A 20,248-nucleotide genomic window follows, 5' to 3' on the forward strand; every position below is an offset into this window, starting at 1 on the left:
CATTTCATATTGCTGTAACAGAACCCAACATGGCATGTCTGTTGATTCACACTGTTGGCTGGTAATGTGGACGTCTAATGAAACATCAAATGGTACCATTGACTTTGCCTCATCCTACCAGACATCTTTTGTTGTGCATGCTGGTCAATTTACACAAGGCATATGTTTATCTGGGCAGATTCTCATGGATGGCTCACAATTTTATTAATTAGTGGCCAAATTGAGGTATGCACCTTACAAAAAAAATCAGCTGTTTTTCAACACATACAAGTCTTGTAAACACTAGACAGGACATGTGCTCTTCCTCTTTGCTCTTGTACTCTAAACCTGATATGTTACATGAGAACTTTAATGACATTTGCCTTGCATATTGTTCAGGGTGTCACTGGTGAGACTTATATTTTGTTGTACATTGTTCACATCACCATATAGAGTACTTTCCTTTTGTATTCTGGTTTATTTTGAAAGAGTAACGCATAAGCAACCCATTCTGTATTCCTGCAAATATGTCATTTTATTTTAGAAAGATGTGAATAACTTTTTTTGTATTTATAATTTTTACTGTTCATGCTCTGTAACCTGATATGTTTTCTGTCTATTGTAATAGATTTTGTTAAGTCACTTTACCACAGCCACAGCACAAATCACGCAGGCGTAATTATGTGCTGCCGCCATGATTCATCTAGCATCAGTGTCATATATCTATATATGTTATGATTTCTGAGGTGTATACTAACTACGACTTTACTGAGTTTTGGAGAGAGGCTGATGAAAATCTGCAAACGTGAATCTGCAAAAGGAAGGGATGTTAAAATAGAGTTTGTACGCATTTTTATTAAGGCCTAACCAATGTCATGTTTTTGCCACCACTCTCACCAAAGTGCTTGTTCAAAGAGAGCAGATGGACGAGTAACACCTGGTCCGCAGTGGCCTGCCACTCAAATGTTTGTGTCTGAAAGAAAAATCCTTTGAAACTGATGTCAATGTTAGCCAAATGACCACTCTGCTTCTTTTACATTTCCCACCGTGTGTCTGGAGTAAGGTGATGATCTTGAATTTTATATCCTGTGGATTAATACTGGAAGTACAAGATAACCTTAGGTGTAGGAACGGTAGCTTTTCACATTTTACCATGTTTTGATTGAAGACATTTTACATACATTTTAAGTCAGTTTGTGTGGTGCAGTTGTACCCAGTTTAAAATAAATGCCTGCCTTAAAAGGTAGTCTGCTATTATGTGGCTCTTGTTACATCCATCCATGCAACAAAATAAATCCATACACGTGTAGTCCAAAATATTTGTATTTGCATTTTAAAGACAGTGTCTGCATAGAAAAACAGCCATTGAAAACTAACCTTGATCAAGGATTTATGCTCAACGGGACTCACTTTCCTTGGCAGAGGCACTGTGTGATACCAGTAATTCTTTGAGGTTAAAAAACTATTATAAAATAACATGTAAATTTACACATTTCCTGTGTTGGAGACTGCAGTGTGTGCTGAGCTAGAGTGTTAAAATTCTTGAATTCAGTTTTTCAGTATGGACATGCTGCCAGTTTAGTGGCCTGGAAGCCAAACAGGTAATATTTAAATCTTCAACATTTATATGATTTCAGAAATTTGTATTTTAACATTCACTCATTTAAACATCGGAAGAAGAAACAAGGAGTTACCCTGACGTGGACTTTGACCTTGTTTGGTTGTGTCTAATCCTCAGACCACAGTGTACACAGAAAAAGCACCAATTCAATTAAAGGAAAGGGCTGATATGCATAAATGTAAACAGTCAAGGTCATCTCCTATACAAGGATCCTTAATAGAAAATACACCCTCACAGTATAATCCATTTCACAACCATGACATTTTTAAAATCACATCAGTCTCCTCTGTGTGGCAGGTATATGCATACTATGTGAATTATTTTTTGATACGTTCATTTATGCATATCAACCCAGAACTATTATAGTCCATATATTCTTGGATTCCAAGCATGCCCAAAAAGAAGTAATTTTCATATTGCACAGTAAGCTTTCTGCAAGCATCCAGGTGAAATGGAGCATGTGTCATTCAGCACTCTTAAAGCTAACAGAGGAAGCAAATGCTGACAGGAATTGTACAAAAACTCTAATGATGCGATAAGCCCAGGAACATGATTAGAGTAATATAAAGCCATCCACTGGGTCATGACAAAATAAACAACAGGCAGTGTGGATGAATGCTTTCCCTCCTGTGCGCTGAGCGACTCCTGCTTGTTTTCTCCTGCACATGTGCGTCCACTTGAGATAAGACGAGTTCACTTGTCAGAGGCTCGGATGTAGACCAGAGAGGAAAGCAGCAGGAGCTCTGGTGGCTTGTGTAACAGAATCAGATTGTCGGTCCTCAGCCCGTCATAGTGCATCCAGCAGCCGTCTATCTGGAAGGCTGCAGAGTAGTGATGCTCTTCCTTGTTGAAGAGTGTGGCGCCCTCTAGTAAGTACCTGTGAAGAAAAGAGTTTGTAAGAACATTTTCTTTATACTGTCCAGGGAAAAAAAATTCAGATGAGAGGGGAAAGCAACATACCCTTTCTCCTGGGTCTAGGGACAAAGGTGTATCAAAGGCAGGGATAGATTTAAAAAACACTTCATGTGGTGTAAAAACATTAAAATTGAAAAATTTGCGGTTTTAATGACAGCTAGAAACTTCTATGACAAAATGATTTAAAAAAAAAAAAAAAATCTTTCTTGCTGGCACAAAGCTAGCAGCAAAACATTTTTTAAAGGAGGCTGTACTTGAGTTTTAATTTGCTAGTTTTTTTAACATTGTGCCTCTCACCTGAGCAATATTTCTAAAATTAGCTTTCTTTTCCTCTACTGATGTAGAGAAAGTCATCCTCCTTTAATCTTGTATTGCTTAGACTACACACGTTTCTTTCTCTCTTTTCCAACTTGTGCAAACAAAGCACAGCAGCTGAGATTCTTGCTGTAAAAGAAAAAACAGACCAGTTTTAGCAGCTCTACATAGGCTGATTCGGACTTTTCATATCCTGCTGATCCTACTGATAATGGCATCAAACTATGTACATGCTTTTAAGTCCATAGGAACCCAATTATAGCTCAACCTTGACTTACAGTAAAACCAGATAATCAGTTGGCTATTTGACTTAAAAAACACAAAAATATTTTCAAAGGATAATTCATGACATGCTTTCATTTAATTTAATGACCATTTACTATTGTTTTTGGCCTCCCTTTTATTACTCTTTAATTGTTTTTATATCTTTGCCTCAATGCTGTGCCAAAGCCAGGATACTACAGCTCAGCGCACCAGAAATTCATATGATAGTGGCTGGCACCACAGTGTGGCCGAAGCATGCTACTGTACACAATGCCAGTGGAAACACCCTGTGCAAGTTTCACACCTGTGCTGACAGAGAGCCAGGTGGTAAGGAACGTAGGACAGCTCCTCTGACTTCCACTGCTGCATGTTGAGAATGACAAAGGGTGGGGGGCCATGGCAGAAAACCCTCTGAGAGAACTCCCTTAGACCATCACACCTGTTACAAAAGATAACCAGTTTGTCAAGGAGGCGGAATAAAGACTGAACTGAACTAGAGGATGACGAACATCCTCCCTAAGTCTCACCCTAGTTCTGAGCAGAGTAGGAGCTTGGGGCAGAAGAACTCGTCCACAGCCGACTGAATGGGGTCTCTGTGAGGCAGCTCATGAGGAGGGCTGGAAGGAAAATGTGAGAATGAAATTATAAGGAATGGATATCGTCCTAACCATCCTACATCACTCCGTTCATTAGGGTTTGACCTACTTTTTGAAAAGAAAATACCCCTTTTAAAAGACAATCAAAGGTAGCTGGAGCAGCAATGAATGCAGCCAGGTGAAGGATTTTTAAATTTAGTGTGTCGAGGGGTGAAAATGAAACCCACTTGAAGATGGACTGGTACACTAGCAGACATGAACTATATGTTCTCTTTACAGTGGTGACTTTGTGAGAGGGGACAAAGTCCAGCTGAGGACATTTGGTACTTTTCACATTTGGTACGAAACAAAACTGAAATACACTAAAAAAACAAAAAAACAGCACTTGGTGCTAAGTGCTGGCACAAAGAATTTTTACTAATCTTGACAGAATGAAAACAGGGAAACGTTGCCCTAAGTTCACTTTGTACCATGAGGATATTATACTGCCTGTGTGCAGCATACCTGATGTTGATTGTAGTCTTGATGAATTCCTGGAAGCGTGCTCGACAGGTCCAGTTGGTGCACAGGCTCTCCTGCATGGTGGACATGAGGTTCTCCAGGTTCTCTGTGAAGTTCTCGTGCTCATTACCAAAGAGGTCGATCTCCAGTGCTGCCTGGTGGATCTCGGAGCGGTACTGTCTTTTAGACATCCTGTCCCAGATCCACAGCATCTTCACTGTGGGGTAGTCACAGGAGTCCATCAGGTAGAGGAAATACTCCACAAACTGCTTGCCCAGGAAGAGGGCCAGCTCCCTGGGGAACCCCTGGTTGTCCCGCAGGATCACATACAGGATCATGAGGAAGCCATCGATAGTGCAGGTGTTTTTTAGGTGGATCTTGACGTACAGGGGGGTGCACGATATGGCCTTCCGCCCTGCCTTAATGGTAAAGACGCCGCCCCAAGGGAGCACGGGCCTCCAGAAGGAGCGGTCCTCTTCGTCATTGTTGTTGATGGAGGCACGGATTTCCTCGAACAGCGTCTTAGACCTGAAGAGACTTATGCATGTGAGTTAGCAGGGGATCACACAGGGGTGGCTTGAATGTGGGTGAGGTGTAGTTTTGTAGCACCGATGAAAGGATTTGCACTGGGTCGTTTTGAGAGAGCGTCTTTTTAACTAACGTAAACAGAGAGAGTTAGCTTACAGTAACAAAACGAGCCAAGCATTAGCGAGTAACGTCCAGTTATCCTCCGGGGAACAGACAGAGCCCAGAAGCCTGCCATCTCAACAGCTTTTCTCTCTTTGCTGCTATCAACTTACCTTTCGAAGTGGATATTATTCTCGGTGTTTGAAATTCGCGTCTGGAGGTCTTCGGTGTCGTTCAAACCACAGAATCGACTCTCCATAGCTCCCTGTGTTCCTTCATGTCTTACATCGGACTAAACGCCAGATCAGTAAGTATAGTATTTTCTAACGCTTTCTAATGAATATCCTAGTGGTCACACCTTTGCAACGACCCAAACAACCTAGAGTAAACGTCAAGTTAGGCCCATATAAACACTGCTGTGGGTTTTTTTTTTTTTTTTGTAAATACGGTGCCGCCCTCTGCTGATTCTCATCGCAATTACGTTCCCTCAAGTCCCGCTCAATCCCCCCCCCGTGGGAGGTAGAGAAGACCGGGGAATGGTATTGGTCAATAGATCGTACTAGCATGGTTCAGCAGATATATGATTGGCTCTCAGAGAAGACTGTGTATCAATAGCCCCCCCCGCCTCCACTGTCGTCACGCCCACTGGTGGGGCTACGTTCCTCGTCCGACGCTATTCCCGAAAGCTAGTACGCTAATTTTCAGCGGTGGTGCTGGACTAGGGAGCGGAGCCTGCCACACCAGCTCTCGACTCCGGCGCTTTTCGAGTTAACAGAAGTTTTTTTGGAAGTCTTCACCGCGCTCCTTTACTTGTCAGGCATTGAGTGCGCAGGGGACGTTCAGGATCCGAAGATGTCTGCCCAAATCATACGCGGGAAAGAGGTTTCGGCGTAAGTATCGGATTTTATCCGGCACGTTTATGGATGCACAGATAGCGAAATAGGTGTGAACAGCCTGATGAAACGTGCTTGTGTACTAGCTAACTAGCCACCTGAGTCACATTAACTAAAGTTAATATTACATGAGTCACAAACAACTGCTGTGCTCTATCCCAGTTGTAGGCACATTTTACACGCAGCTCTTCTGTATTTCGAGAAACTGGTCTTGCCCGTGCTGGCAGCAGAGCACGATTTCAAAACTTAGTTCGAATCGGTTTTACATGGTGCAGGCCACGTGAAGGAAGAGTGCCAGCAGGTTTTATTGTTGGCTGTGGATAACCAGCTGAGAAATCACGGTGGACTCGTCCTCAAGCTGCATGGGATTGGTTTCCAGGCGGTTATGTGGGTTAGCCTAAATGTGTTGGCACTAGTTGCACCGACTTGTGACCGTCAAATCTATAAATTGGAGGTAATCCATAAGGTTGGGTAATTGAAAACATAGGATAGAGTGATCGCAAATCCTGCAGTATTATGTAAGAAACTGTGTATGTGTGTGTGTTTGGATGAAATGATCTTTGACCTCAAGTACTGAGGCTGACAAAAAAACCACTTGTGAAACTCAGAAACCCCAAACTAACACTTTAAAACTGTCTGTTTGATTTTCTTTTAATATTTAACTACAATCTGGAAAATATTTCCTAATGTTTTTTAATAGTTCAAAGTTTGAATTAATCCAAATGTTGCTTATTACCAATAGGTTTGGCGGTTCCAAATATAGTTGCTTAAGAGAAAAACAAAAACAAAAAGTCACTTCATTAGAATGGTGCAGGACATTTAGTTGCATGTGCTGGTCACAAGACATGACAGCCTGCACCCTGTTAGCTGCCCCATGCCGTACTAATTAGTGAAACAATTTTACGCCACACAAATTGTCTGTGCAGCCTCTCCACGGATCTGCTGTCCCTTCAGTTATCTCTGAAGCTCGACGAAAGCTGACATACCATTGATTGTGCTGGAGAAGTGACCTTCAGCCCGAGACCGGCTCTTTCTTTCAGGAAATGTAGTGTTCTTTTAATGAAGCGGGATTCACACAGGGGACACAATGAGAACCAGTACAGTACTGTGTCTTGTATGAATGTGTATAGGAATAAGGCACCAGTTGATCAGTGACCAGGAATTGTTTTATTAGCTGTCATTGTGAAGAGGATTTGAATAATATGTTATGATTGTTTTTCTGAACTCTGGGAATGATTTTTCTTTTTATTAGGTTTTATTAATAAATAAAAAGCAACACATTTCAGGTCATGTGGTCAAGTTTCAATAGCAGGTCTAGGTTTTATATTATTTGCACTATATTGCTTGAAATGTGTATCGTGTCATGTTTGTTTTTTTTCTCCGCATCATAGCCTATAGAAAGGCTAAGATGTAATTGCCTTTGGAATGCCTGATGTTGTAAATGGGGCCTGAAGATATTAAGGTTGTCCACTTTTTGGATCAAGGTTATCAGTATTAGCACACTATGGTTATTTTGCCAAAAAAAAAAAACAACAAAAAAAAAACTGCTCGATTATAAAACACAAGTTACTGAAAGGCCACTAGGGCAAAAACACTCTAAGATTACTTGAAAGGAAGTCCGAATTGGTGTCACCCCATTGTGGCATACATCCATAATCACAGACGTGGTTTATTTCATCATCTCTGCCAATGAAGTTCATGTGATGCACAAAGATACTGTGTTTCAATCTAAATCCGTTTCTGTGGGTTCAGAAAGTTTTAAACACGATAATCAGTCTATTGTTAGAGCTTTTTTTGTGACTCTGTTTTCATTCTCATCCTCGGTGGATGAGCCTGTGTGATTGACCGTGTGAATGGTATACAGAAGAAGTCCAATCAGGGTTGGGCTTTGCTTAGACAGATAGAGAAATAGATTTTAATTTCCATGAGCTAAAGTCCAGTGAACTTTGAGTCGCTGCTGTCTGGCCTTGTCTTTGACTGGATCAGTCGACTCTGCCAAATCTTTGTGTTGAGTGAAGACGTAGACCATTAAATTAATAAAGATAAAGCAAATACAAAGACCAAAGATAACACAAGTCTCTTGAAGTGACTCTCAGATGTGCTGGTTCATCATGCGCCACCAGGATTAATGGCTAAGGACTGGAAAATGATTATCAGATTCACAATTAGATAACCAGATGGCAATCTGTAACTATTGCAAGGAAACGGAATTGGTTATGCTTGTAACTTCAGTACCACCATATAGTCCTAACCTTTTCCTTTACAATGCCATATGCCCAGAGATTAACAGCTCATTGGGGTTTTATTCCCTGGTTTTGTGTTCTCAGGCAGGTGAGGGAGCGTCTGAAGAAGGATGTGGAGCAGATGAAGATTCAGGACCCCAACTTCAGACCTGGTCTTGTGGTCCTACAGGTAAGTGCAATATGGGATTCATCATGGGTTAGGTTTTTTTTTTTTTTTTTTGATGGTTTGGTGGCTAATTTTGCCATGGCAAAATTTTTGTGTTGAAAGGACACACAAATAACTGGGTTATTTGTGTGTCCTTGACCTTGTGTCATTGTGTGCTACACCAAAGAAACAAAGCGTATGAATGTGTTCTAATAAACTCTCCTTCCTGTAGATGGACATGTTTATGTAAGTGCTCTGTCTGTATGGCAGGATAAAGTGATACCCCATGTCTTTGCAGGTTGGAGACCGCGATGATTCAAATCTGTACATCAGCATGAAGTTGAAGGCAGCAGCAGAGGTAAATATGTTATTTTTTTATATTCAAGAGATTTACATGTAATATGTACACTATAATTCTACTGTGTTTTAACAATTAATCCTGACTTTAGGCCTGAACTCTTTTTGTTTTGAATGCAGATTGGAATAAATGCCAGACATATGAGACTTCCCAAGACGGCAACGGAGGAGGAGGTGAGGACAGATGTGAAGAATTAGTGTAGCCCCGGAGTTTTATTCATCTGTACGCACACACATACAGTTAAACATCCATCCCCTGATTTTGTTTTAGTGCCTAGTAAAGCTCCCAAATTACGTTATGTGTACCTGAGAGTGTAAAGGCACCTGTCTCTCTGTAGGTTCTTCACAGCATCGCAGAGGTGAACGAAAACTCCTCTGTCCACGGCCTCATCGTGCAGCTGCCCTTGGACTCGATCCACAAGATCGACACAGAGAAGGTCACCAACGCCGTGGCCCCAGAGAAGGATGTAGATGGGTAAGAGCACACACAAATTAAAGATTAGGGTGCTCATCTTGAAGGTTGAAGTTAAGATCTGTAGACATTGTAAATTTATGATATTTATTGTATTCTTGTGTGTTTTGGTTCATTTGAAGGCTAACCAGCATAAATGCAGGGAAGCTGTCTCGCGGGGACCTGGGCGAGTGCTTCATTCCCTGCACACCAAATGGCTGCATGGAGTTGATCAGACAGACTGGTAAGCACTGAAAATCACTAGCCCCGGTGTAGTCAGGGCTCTAAAAATGTATGGACTACAACAAAACATGGTCTGAGTGAATCGTTGGATTTACTGCTTCTCCGCAGGTGTGTCTCTGGCAGGGAAGAGAGCGGTAGTGATTGGTCGCAGTAAGATTGTGGGTGCGCCGATGCACGACCTGCTGCTGTGGAGCCACGCCACCGTCACCACCTGCCACTCTAAAACTGCTGATCTCGCTGGAGAGGTACAACAGCAAGCTCCTCACCCAGCCTAGGAAAACGGTCCCAGATATCATCACAGTCATCGTAATACCCATCAGCGGCTGCATGTCTCACACACAGCAATTAGGCCTCAGCTAAAAAATTCTATAATGTAACCAACAGTCTGGTTCGCGCCCGTTTCCAAGCACACGGCTCTCTGCATTTCTCTGTAGTGACAGTTAGATGGCTTGCTGTTATTAATTACGCATAGATTAATTTGTGTCCATTGTTTATGTCTAGGTGGGTCAGGCAGACATCCTGGTTGTCGGCATCGGGAAAGCAGAGCTGGTGAAAGGAGAGTGGATCAAGAAGGGAGCGGTGGTCATTGACTGTGGCATCAACCACATTCCAGGTTTGGCTGTTTCTTAGGCTTTTCACCCTACCTGAGTCCAGGCACCCTGGAGTGTTCTTCAAGTGAACCAGTAGACGGCGGTGGTAATTCTGTGGCATTTACTAAGTGTCTCTCTGTGTCTTTCAGATGAGACTAAACCCAGCGGGAAGCGGGTGGTGGGCGATGTCCACTACGCCTCAGCTAAAGAGCAGGCTGGCTTCATCACCCCTGTGCCTGGTGGTGTAGGACCCATGACTGTGGCCATGCTGATGGCGGTAAGGTCCATTTGGAGAGTCAGTCCTGAAATAAACTCTATGTAGCCACTAATTAACATTGAATTCCCTAAAAGTGTCTGGTGCTTTTTTATTTGTTACTGTCTTTATCCAACCAGCCATTACTTACAAAGATTTTCAATCGCCTGTCATGTTTTTAATACACGATTAGATCATTTGTATTGCAGATAATTGATTTTTGATATTCTTATTTCAGTGCTGCCATAATCAATTTTTGAGAACACAATATATTAGGTTTAAAAAGTTACTTTTCCGTAACAGGATGAAATTGCAGTAAATGCTTTCCCATAACGTAGATGTTAAAGGAAAGAATTACTGACTGTGTGTGTGTGTGTGTGTGTGTGTGTGTGTGTGTGTGTGTGTGTGTGTGTGTGTGTGTGTGTTCGTGTGTGTTCGTGTGTGTTTGTGTGTGTGTGTGTAGAACACAGTGCTGAGTGCAAAGCGCTTCCTGGAGGTACATCAGCCAGGGAAGTGGAGCATTTCTTACACCAAACTCAACCTACAGAAGCCCGTGCCAAGGTTTGTCTCCTAATCTTCCCATCCTCTTAGTGATGTGCATTGTCGATTGTCACTGAAGGGTTTGTTAAATTAAATAAACCACATGCAAGAGGAGCCGGTAGCGAACTCTGAATGTGCTCTTTGAGAGTCCTTGCTGTTCCGTCCTTTGCTCAGATTTTGTGTGTTGTCTTTGTAACTCCAACAGTGACATTGTGATCTCTCGCTCCTGTGTGCCCAAGCACGTGGACCATCTAGCAAGAGAGGTGGGTCTGCTCTCTGATGAGGTGGAACTCTATGGCAAGACTAAGGCCAAGGTCCAGCTGAATATCATCGAACGCCTGCAGACCCAGCCAGATGGCAAATATGTGGTGGTCACTGGGTATGCTGTCAGCACTTTTTGTAATTACTGTACTGTACATTTTTCCCAAGACCATAGCATGTTTTACATGATTTTTTTGTTTTTTATTTATTATGGTTTACTTTCTGCAGGAAAATGTATTCCCTCTATTTTTTTTTCTTTTTCAAGCTACTGCTTTAAAGTTACACGTATTCATCTGTAGCAAATATGTTCAGCGTTGACAATATTTTCTGTCTGCAGCATTACACCCACTCCTCTGGGTGAGGGAAAGAGCACCACCACCATTGGCCTGGTGCAGGCCCTGGGAGCCCACATGAACCTCAATGTGTTTGCATGTGTCCGACAACCTTCTCAGGGACCCACCTTTGGCATTAAAGGTGAACTTTTGGAAAAATGTACACTTAGTGAAAGGTTGCACCGGTTACAAGCTCTTGAAACGTACATGTCCAAGTCCTATACTGGTCCATGTACCTGTAATTTTGCCTTCTGTGTACAGGTGGTGCTGCAGGAGGTGGATATTCTCAAGTCATTCCAATGGAAGAGGTACTCCACTGCTGTTTGAAGTTAGAAACGGCTGATTGTACAAAAATACAACGAAAATGTAGAATTTAATTGAGAAATCTGTTCATTTTAGTTCAACCTTCATCTCACTGGTGACATTCACGCCATCACAGCTGCCAACAACTTGGTGGCTGCTGCCATTGATGCCCGCATGTTCCACGAGTCAACACAATCTGACAAGGTGGGTTCACCCTTTTATTTCATTTTTTTTTTATTTAAAAAAAAAACAAAAAACGGTTTAAGTGAATTCATGAAGTGGAACTATTTTCTTTCTGTCTATAGGCTCTGTACAACCGCTTGGTCCCGCTCAGTGGAGGACAGAGGAAGTTCTCCCCCATCCAGATCAACAGATTGAAGGTAAGTGATTACATCACAGACTTGCAGGCTTTGACTAGACTCACAGTCCATGTTAAAGGGCGCCTTTAACGCTGAAGTCTTCTGGATTTGTGTAGAAACTGGGAATAGAGAAGTCTGATCCCTCCACTCTGACCGAAGAAGAGATCACCCGCTTTGCGCGCCTGGACATTGACCCAAGCTCTGTCACCTGGCAGAGAGGTATGAACATCTGAGACGTCTCTTACTCCTCATTACTCTGATATTTTGTGCCTCACTAGGTCTGCTGTGTACTGGATCCAGCCTTATGTACAATTTATCCAGTGTTCATGTGGTCTTTGTGTTTCACGTCAGTGTTGGATACCAATGATCGATTCCTGAGGAAGATCACTATCGGCCAGTCGCCTACTGAAAAGGGATACACAAGAGAGGTGAAAAGAAATGATTTATTATTCAGTAAGGGCAACAAAGTGTAACATTAGAAAATGATTGACTTTGGTGCTCCCGGTGGTAGTATCAAAAAACACACAGTGACAAATGGCAATGCAACATAGATAGAAGAACAGATAGAACAGATAGAAGCTATAATTCAGATTCTACACATGACTTAATTGGATTGCAAAATCGAGCCTAGACAGAGTAAAATAAAAAATACTCCAAACTACTTCACACGACCGCAATGTTATTGATAAAGGAGACACGTGTTTACGGAGACCTCCTCTCTCTGTCCTCCAGGCCCAGTTTGACATCACGGTGGCCAGTGAAATCATGGCGGTGCTGGCCCTCACCAGCAGCCTGGAGGACATGCGCCAGCGTCTGGCCAAGATGGTCGTGGCCACCAGCCGAAACGGACAGCCCATCACCACAGAGGACCTGGTCAGTACTCCGGAGTCTTCGTCATAACTTGACCCTCTATATACGTATTGGCGAAACAAGGCTTCTATAATGTACTATTTTACTTTACAGGGTGTGAGTGGTGCTCTAACTGTGCTAATGAAAGATGCAATAAAACCAAACCTGATGCAGACTTTGGAGGTGGGTGAAACACAGCACACACACTAACCTATACAGAGCTTTACAAACCAAAAAAGTAAAGCATGACAGCACTTAGATCTTTTAGGAATATGAGTACTTACAATTTCAGACTCCCACAAGCTTCCAAAGTTCGGTCTTTTTAATGCTCGAATTGTTTGTTGTTGTTAGTTTTTAGGTGGTTCTGTTTATTTTTTCGCCAAATCTTTAGTGATCCAAACCTACGTGTACGCCAGAGAGATGACAGTGCCTTTTAGTTATGGGTTTTGTATCACATACATCCACAGGGAACCCCCGTGTTTGTCCACGCGGGCCCCTTTGCAAACATCGCCCATGGCAACTCTTCCATCCTGGCTGATAAAATAGCTTTGAAGCTGGTTGGACCTGAGGGCTTTGTAGGTAAGTGGAGCTGAGAAAATGGCTATGTGGTAGCTGTTTTCATCATTATTAACTTTTTTGTGCCTGATCCCTTTTTGCAATGCCGCTACTACTGCTACTGCGGGGACTGGTTTTCTTATACTGTACATGTTCATTGTACAGATAGATAGATATTATATCGCAGTAAGATGTTACTGTACTGTATTCCTCACAGCTTTCATTCTGTTGTTATTCTCTTCATCCCACAACGTCTGTTAATTGTTCCCAACAGTGACCGAGGCTGGTTTTGGTGCTGACATTGGCATGGAGAAGTTCTTCAACATCAAGTGCCGCTACTCAGGCCTGAGGCCGCATGTGGTGGTGTTGGTGGCTACTGTACGAGCCCTGAAGATGCACGGAGGAGGACCAACGGTGAGTTTGGTTGAGCAGTCCTTTAGCATTTCAGTAACAAGATGGTAAGGTTAGTGGCTTTATTTGGGAAATAAAAAACCCTATTCTTTTACATTTACATATAATTTTACATGACACTCTTCATCGTGGACATCCACAAAATCACTGAATGAATGACAGTGCCCCGCTGGGAGTGTAATTACGTTTCCCGCTGAGTTGATGTCATAAAGCAGTAACTCGTTCATATTCTCACTCCTTCATTTGCACAATTGGTAGCTTCATAATGAAATGGGGGGGGTATGTAAAAATTGTTGTCAGTTTTTGGAGTTATTAAATTAAGTAAAACATTTTACACGTTTTTTGTTCAGGTTACTGCTGGGATGCCACTGCCAAAGGAATACGTGGAGGAGGTAATGCGAAACGTTATTTACTTCAAATGATAATATTCTGTCAGTGAGCTCTAGATTAACGTTGAGTCATCAACATTGTGTAGTTATTATTAGTTTGTACATAGTGCCCGAGCCACAGCTGCTCACTCGGCTAATCACATGTCAAGCAAGCATTTCATTTTCAAAGGCCACGTCTGTGTTTAAGCATACGGCAAACACTTCATAAGCATCTACATTAAACATTTATGTGGACTGAGAATTGCTGTTTTTAACGCCCCTCTCGTGAGCTGTTTTTAAAAGTGTGTTTGTGTGTACCTGCATGTAGAACCTCAAGCTTCTGGAGAGTGGCTGCAGCAACATGAAGAAGCAGATCGAGAATGCACAGCACTTCGGTGTGCCTGTGGTGGTGGCTGTGAATGCTTTCAAGTAAGTCATGGATGATGACACGGTAGAAAAGGGACTAAAATGGTCTATATGACCACAAACAAACACTTGTTTTTGTATTTCGCCTAAAGCTGCACAAATCAATATTTTTATATTAGTAAAGGATCAAATGACTTTATGTAATTTGAAAGGGGCCACTTACAGCAACGAATCCATAGAGAATTATCAACCAACTTAGCAGCTCCCCTCAACTCTGCAGAGCGTCTTTGCAACTGTCAGCTCATTGTTTTGGTTTTTGGGTCCACAACTGTACTGTTCAAAGTCCGCTCTCACAGCTCTCATCAGCATTGTCTGTAGCAGTAGCAGGCGGCTGTTTTCGGCGAAAAATCTCTGATAAACCGACTGCACACTAATCCGCTCGGCATCAAATGCTCGCCGGTGAACATAGCGGAGCATTTAGCACCTTAAGAGCATTTCCCTCGGGAGTTGGTGGAAACTAAAAACGGAGCTAAAAGAGAGAGACTGCTGGGCTCACATTTGTCAGAAGGCCAGAAACTTGACTCCAAATGAATGCTGATGTTGCTTTATATCTGATGAATGTTTAGGCAACTGTTTGCTAATGAAACATGTCAATGTTGTGTTTACAGCTTGTTTGTGCTGCCCCCAGGTGTTTAAAAAAAAATCAATTAATGCGGGTTTTTTAAGCAGAATTAGGAGATTGTGAATCTATTTTTCTGCTTGTTGATTTTTCAAATAAAAAAAAATAATACACTTGCTTAAAGCAGAAAGGTTTTGCTAGAATAAAGAGATCAGGTGATATATAGTGGTGCAAATATGTTGTGTCATATACTGACATGTAGGGAAGATTCTTCTGTTTTATTCTGTTTATCTCTCACGCCTTATTTGTGCTGACCCCTCCTGCAGGACTGACACCGAGGCTGAACTGGACTTGGTCTGCAGAATGGCTAAAGCCGCCGGAGCCTTCGATGCCGTGCGATGCTCCCACTGGGCCCAGGGCGGTGCCGGTGCTGTGGCCCTGGGTCAGGCCGTCCAGAGGGCCTCTGGGGCCCCCAGCAACTTCAAGTTCCTCTATGATTTAGAGGTGTGGGCTCTGACCTTGATTGCTGCAGTCCATAGAAAATGTATATTCTTATACACAATATATTACCCAGACGGAATATTTAAAAAGCAATGTTCTCATTCACTTGGAAATGCCATCCTTTATTTGGGCCCTAAACTCAAATCAAGTACTTAAAATTGGCAGATTTTTTTCTAGTTTAGGCATTTGCGTGTAGACATGAACTAAAAGACTACACTGACGGCCACATGTATATCTCCAATTCCACTTTAGCTCCCTATTGCTGATAAGATTCGAATAATTGCCCAGAAGATCTACGGTGCAGATGATATTGAGCTTCTCCCGGAGGCCCAACACAAGGTGGAGCTCTACACCAAACAGGTCAGCAACGCCCCGAGTCGATTTGTTTCTCTCATCTGCCATCAGTGGAGATGATCTATAATTGGATAGAGAATGCTTGAGTACACCTTTGTAAGAGATCCAATACATTTTTTTCTCTCTCTCTCTCTCTCTCTCTGTGTCTGTGTCTGTGTGTCTGTGTCTCCTCTTCTCAGGGTTTCGGCAATTTGCCAATCTGCATGGCAAAGACTCACCTGTCGCTCTCTCATGAGGCAGACAAGAAGGGTGTGCCCACAGGGTTCATCGTGCCAATCAGAGACATCCGAGCCAGTGTGGGCGCCGGCTTTCTGTTCCCACTGGTTGGCACGGTAAGCTCTCATTCACGTTCAGCAAACAGGGCCTTTTCTCTCCCACAGTTTTGCCCCAGATTGCTGTCTGGCAGACACTAGGTTGAGACTCTTCACTGCTTTGCACCTAAGCACAATCACAATATGCACAACTAAATTTTTTACATTCATTTGTCTTTCTTATAGAGCAGTATCCTACTCCTACTGACTTGGAGTACGCAACTCGACTGTCTGAATCTTTTCAGTTAAAGCAACATTATGTAACTACATTAGCCTAAAATAAACATCTTCAAAATAATTTTGATGCTACTTTGACTTGTAATAGGGCGAACGGCGCCTCTTTCATTCCCGCTCTTCGCCCCGAATTCCTGTTCTTGCACTATGTAACTGGAGTTGATGGGGTAACGCTTTACGACGCTACGTCACACACCACCAACTATAGCTGGTCAGTAAACTATAAGAAGATGCTAGCTCAATATTCTCCATACAGTCATCATGGCCGAGGCGAAGAGACTGGCTCTAAGCATCTGCATTTTAGCACACAATTGCTGTGGCTTCAAATGTTTTCGGTCAATCAGATTAGCCGAATGCTGACTTGACATGGGTGGACAGCCTGTCTGCTGGTTCGGACTCAGAGCCCAACAGAATTCAAAGCGCCAACGCTCTGTAATTACCACTTGTGGCTACAGAGGCCGCAGAAGGTTCACCTGCTACTGTGAACTAACAAACCATGTATCCTAACATAACTGTAAAATAAATTCATTAATTCTTAATTTAACAGCACTGATAATGAAATGACTCTACATGTCATCACTTGAAAACCAGAACGCGTCCACATAAAAGCCGATTGTGTCGGTTTTCTTCAGCTTGACGCAAAGCTGCTTTATATGTGTGTCCAGTAAATGAGTGCAATGAATGGTCAGATTTGCATGTTTTCATTGACCGTGTCGGTCATTAAAACTGCTTTGTCTGTCTGTGTCTTAATACTAGATGCCCACGATCCCTGGTCTGCCCACGAGGCCTTGTTTCTATGACATTGACCTGGACCCTGAGACTGAACAGGTCAACGGGCTCTTCTAAAACAGGACTGTACGATGGTAAGCAGGCTAGTTAAGACATACATGTATAAATCTCCTACTGAAGTTGACGGTCACAGATCTTAACTGTATATTACTCTTCCTGTTTCCTTTCTTTAATGGTGTATAGATGTGGCCCAGCACCCCCCCCTACTGAGCCTTAATGAAATGTGATGGACTAATAACTGGAAGTGCCCCGGGCTCGTCTGCTGGTGCCTTTTCTTTGTTGTTTTTCACTCAGACTCTGACATCTGTAAATAATTGATTTGCTATGCCCAGAGGGCTGATGATGGGTAAATCAAGGAACTTAATTAATCACTGAACAGGAAATTCCCTCGAGGCTCCAAATCTGTCATTGACTTTTGAAAGGGGGAAGTGTCTTATTGACAGTTCTTTCAGTTACATTGCTAGTTGCACATAAACAGGCCCCACTTGTATTTTCACTCCCCAGAAATTCAGGCTCTGAAGTGGCAGATCTGGAATCTTGCATTAACTACTTGTTTATGTTGTGTATGCGCTATACCAGGGGCATCTCCTCCAGGCCACTGTCTTTAACAAGTCTGAACATAAAAATAATGCCACCTTACAAAAAGTTATACTTTTTTATATTTGAGCAATCTTGTGAAAAATGCCTGTCCAATGCCCTATTTTGCTGTCCTGTATTCTAATTTAGTATTTCTAACACTGTCTCACATTGCTGGACCAATCTGCACTTCTGTGAAAATGAACTAACAATGACGTTGTAAATCAGTGTTTCCAACTTTCCTGTCAGAAAAGATCAAATAAAGTCTTCTTGATGAAAGCCACATATCAGCATTTTTTTTTTTTTTTTTTTAACTGTATTTTTCGAACCTTGTTGTCTGTCTTATTATTCTGCCACTTCCATGCTTCTTTCTACAGTACAGAACACTTTTATTATTTCCTCCATCAGGATAATGAACTCTGCCCAGAGTGTCTGTCTCTGAGAGCTTGCTTTTTTTTATTTTTTATTATAGTCTGGCTACAAATTTCGACAAGTGCTTTATATTTTTCCCATTCTGATAGTATGCACCTATATTATATTTGTTTTGTTTAGTAACTTTATTTGTTATCCTTTATATTTCTTTAGTTCTTATTTTTCACTCATTTTAATTATCGCACCTCAGCCTTTCTGCACGACCTTATGCTGCCCCTTTATCGCACATATTGAAAATATAAGTTTGCGATATAAATCTTTGAATCTTTAATCGTAAATGTTAGAGTACATATTGATTGGTTATGCTCATTATACGTCTGTGGCTCTCCAGACTTTGAGCGGTGACGACTCAATCTAATTTATCGTATGTACTGCCGTCAATATTTATGAATGGATGAGTCACTAAGGTCAACTCAGTGATTCACAAAGCTCTGATCAGCGTTTTGACCAAAGGAGAGAGGCTCACCGATGCACAGACTGTCTACTGTGAAACAATAAGATGGTTTGTTAGTGTGACAAACTGCAAAGTGGACATGAATTGTGTTTTTGATATTGCAGGTGAACTAATATATATTTTAAAGAGTTGCTTTTCTGTCCACAGGTAAACATTCGAAGACCAAAATCAGTTAACACAAAAAATGACTGCTTTGAAGCAAGTTTTCTCAGCATCAGTCAACTGTTTCAGATGCACCAGGAAACCTGGTGAGGAAGGCAACCACGATGAAGGTGACCATCATCCAGTTACATTCTTCAGCTGACACACCAGAGACTCTGTGGACCAAAACGCTGTCTGTGGCGCTTCAGCCACAGGAATACATCAGTGGAACAATGCAGAGCGTAAGTCAGCGGTGGGAGAGAGGAAAGCAATTACAAGCAAAACATAGAAACTCTTCAATCCACCCACTGTTTTTCCAGTCAAAAGCAAAATCTTCAGGGCCAGAAAATTTCCTGCAGCCAAAAGGATTTTGGAGGCAGACACCTAAAAAGCCTGCTCCTTTCTTCTAAGAGCATTTTGGAGAAACTAAGGAGGAAGGATGTGAAGGAAATCTAGCTGGAGAGATTCAGATGATCCCACAATCTTTGGAGGACTCCTGCCATACTTAGAATAACAGGTAGAGTCGGTATCATGGCCTTTCTCAAAATTTGGACAATTTACCCAAAGGACCAAACATAAACACCCAGAATGTCATCTCAAAGAGAACTGAGTCAGCGCATCCAGCAGAAAGGGACGAGATCGGGCGTTATGCAACATTCAACAGTGACTCACTCTCTTTTCACCACAGTGCTGCTGCAGAAAATAGCATAGGCCCAGTGTGAAAGAAAATACCAGCAGGCACTTTGATGGATGATGTTTCTGTTATGGAGAATTTTACACTTGACGTGTCTGACGGTAGTTTTCATGTAGGATTTTGTTAGACCTCTGGACAGAGCCAGGTTAGCTGTTGCATCCGTTTGTCTTCATGCTAAACTAAGCTCACTGGCTGCTGGCTGTAGCTTCATAACTGATCGATTGATCGATCGATCTACATTTAGTATCAAACTTTTTGTTGTAGCCAATTAACAGGTAATTTAGTCACCATTCGGTGTCAGTATAAAATCCTGCTTTTCATTGCATGTTATTTCACCCGCTCAATATGTGCATCCTATGCAGAGGTTCTCCAAATATTCATTTTGATCCTGCTGTCATGGCTGAAGTATTCATTTCAAACCCACATCATCACATTCCTCAGTGAAACCCTGCCCTACATAGGTATCAGCCGACTGTGCATGTTTACCAACTTCAGATTATAGATTCTTTAGACCTGTTAAATGAAGAACCTAAGACATTGAACTATAAAAGATCACATACATCTGGTATGGATAAATGTGTTAATATGGAGTCTGTAACTGACTTAAAATTTATGTAAATAAACCAGTCTTGCCTTTTCCTGGATTAGTTTACTAGATATTTATTTAATTTTTGCTTCTTTCTCATTTCTTGTCCACGTCCATGTCCTCCATGGTCTCCAATACCGCGATTTTTCTCCCTTTTTTTCCTGCTGTTAACAGCCATAAGAAAAGTAACTGACTCTATTTCTGAAAGGAAAAGACAGAT

At 42.1% G+C, this 20,248-nt stretch overlaps 2 protein-coding genes across 9 annotated transcripts; one reads left to right on the forward strand and one right to left on the reverse strand.

The window, feature by feature from the left end:
* Positions 1 to 867: 867 nt before the first annotated feature.
* Positions 868 to 5,251, reverse strand: c10h14orf28 (chromosome 10 C14orf28 homolog). Of its 5 annotated transcripts, XR_005708260.1 has the most exons (7): positions 4,992 to 5,251; positions 4,195 to 4,728; positions 3,622 to 3,711; positions 3,399 to 3,533; positions 2,813 to 2,959; positions 2,561 to 2,574; positions 2,411 to 2,477 (listed from the first exon to the last, which is right to left on the reverse strand). XR_005708260.1 is itself a non-coding variant. In XM_040137692.1 (6 exons), the coding sequence occupies exons 1-6, from the start codon at positions 5,075 to 5,077 to the stop codon at positions 2,467 to 2,469; spliced, it is 870 nt and encodes a 289-aa protein (XP_039993626.1). In that variant the 5' UTR covers positions 5,078 to 5,251; the 3' UTR covers positions 2,360 to 2,466. The 5 variants fall into 5 exon arrangements, 3 of the variants coding, with proteins under 3 accessions (XP_039993624.1, XP_039993625.1, XP_039993626.1); XM_040137692.1 differs by lacking the exon at positions 2,813 to 2,959 and having other exon boundaries at positions 2,360 to 2,477; XR_005708259.1 differs by lacking the exon at positions 2,561 to 2,574 and having other exon boundaries at positions 2,451 to 2,477.
* mthfd1b (methylenetetrahydrofolate dehydrogenase (NADP+ dependent) 1b) lies at positions 4,630 to 20,039 on the forward strand. 4 transcript variants are annotated; one of them, XM_040137684.1, is made up of 28 exons: positions 4,630 to 4,737; positions 8,039 to 8,123; positions 8,398 to 8,457; positions 8,577 to 8,630; positions 8,795 to 8,931; positions 9,051 to 9,151; positions 9,259 to 9,395; positions 9,652 to 9,763; positions 9,890 to 10,017; positions 10,457 to 10,554; positions 10,739 to 10,912; positions 11,132 to 11,268; positions 11,388 to 11,434; positions 11,526 to 11,633; positions 11,735 to 11,809; positions 11,905 to 12,007; positions 12,140 to 12,216; positions 12,521 to 12,661; positions 12,752 to 12,820; positions 13,105 to 13,216; positions 13,467 to 13,606; positions 13,954 to 13,995; positions 14,300 to 14,400; positions 15,283 to 15,460; positions 15,710 to 15,817; positions 15,991 to 16,143; positions 17,113 to 17,219; positions 17,329 to 18,006. In XM_040137684.1, coding segments are annotated over exons 1-27 (2,769 nt in total). In that variant the 5' UTR covers positions 4,630 to 4,735; the 3' UTR covers positions 17,203 to 17,219; positions 17,329 to 18,006. The 4 variants fall into 4 exon arrangements, with proteins under 4 accessions (XP_039993618.1, XP_039993617.1, XP_039993616.1 ...); XM_040137683.1 differs by lacking the exons at positions 4,630 to 4,737; positions 17,329 to 18,006 and adding exons at positions 5,439 to 5,708; positions 18,755 to 20,039; XM_040137682.1 differs by lacking the exon at positions 4,630 to 4,737 and adding an exon at positions 5,439 to 5,708.
* Positions 20,040 to 20,248: the final 209 nt, after the last annotated feature.

This window comes from Xiphias gladius, chromosome 10 (genome assembly GCF_016859285.1).
Source record: "Xiphias gladius isolate SHS-SW01 ecotype Sanya breed wild chromosome 10, ASM1685928v1, whole genome shotgun sequence".
Classification (NCBI taxonomy): domain Eukaryota; kingdom Metazoa; phylum Chordata; class Actinopteri; order Istiophoriformes; family Xiphiidae; genus Xiphias; species Xiphias gladius.

Bases quoted from the DNA above. Each gene is read 5' to 3' on its own strand.
- c10h14orf28 (XM_040137690.1), bottom strand. From the start codon at position 5,077: ATGGAGAGTCGATTCTGTGGTTTGAACGACACCGAAGACCTCCAGACG. The intron at 4,729-4,991 runs GTAAGTTGATAG...CACATGCATAAG, and splicing joins AATAATATCCACTTCGAAAG to TCTCTTCAGGTCTAAGACGC. The intron at 3,712-4,194 runs GTATGCTGCACA...TTTTCCTTCCAG, and splicing joins AAGACTACAATCAACATCAG to CCCTCCTCATGAGCTGCCTC.
- mthfd1b (XM_040137683.1), top strand. From the start codon at position 5,671: ATGTCTGCCCAAATCATACGCGGGAAAGAGGTTTCGGC. The intron at 5,709-8,038 runs GTAAGTATCGGA...TTGTGTTCTCAG, and splicing joins CGCGGGAAAGAGGTTTCGGC to GCAGGTGAGGGAGCGTCTGA. The intron at 15,461-15,709 runs GTGTGGGCTCTG...ATTCCACTTTAG, and splicing joins AGTTCCTCTATGATTTAGAG to CTCCCTATTGCTGATAAGAT.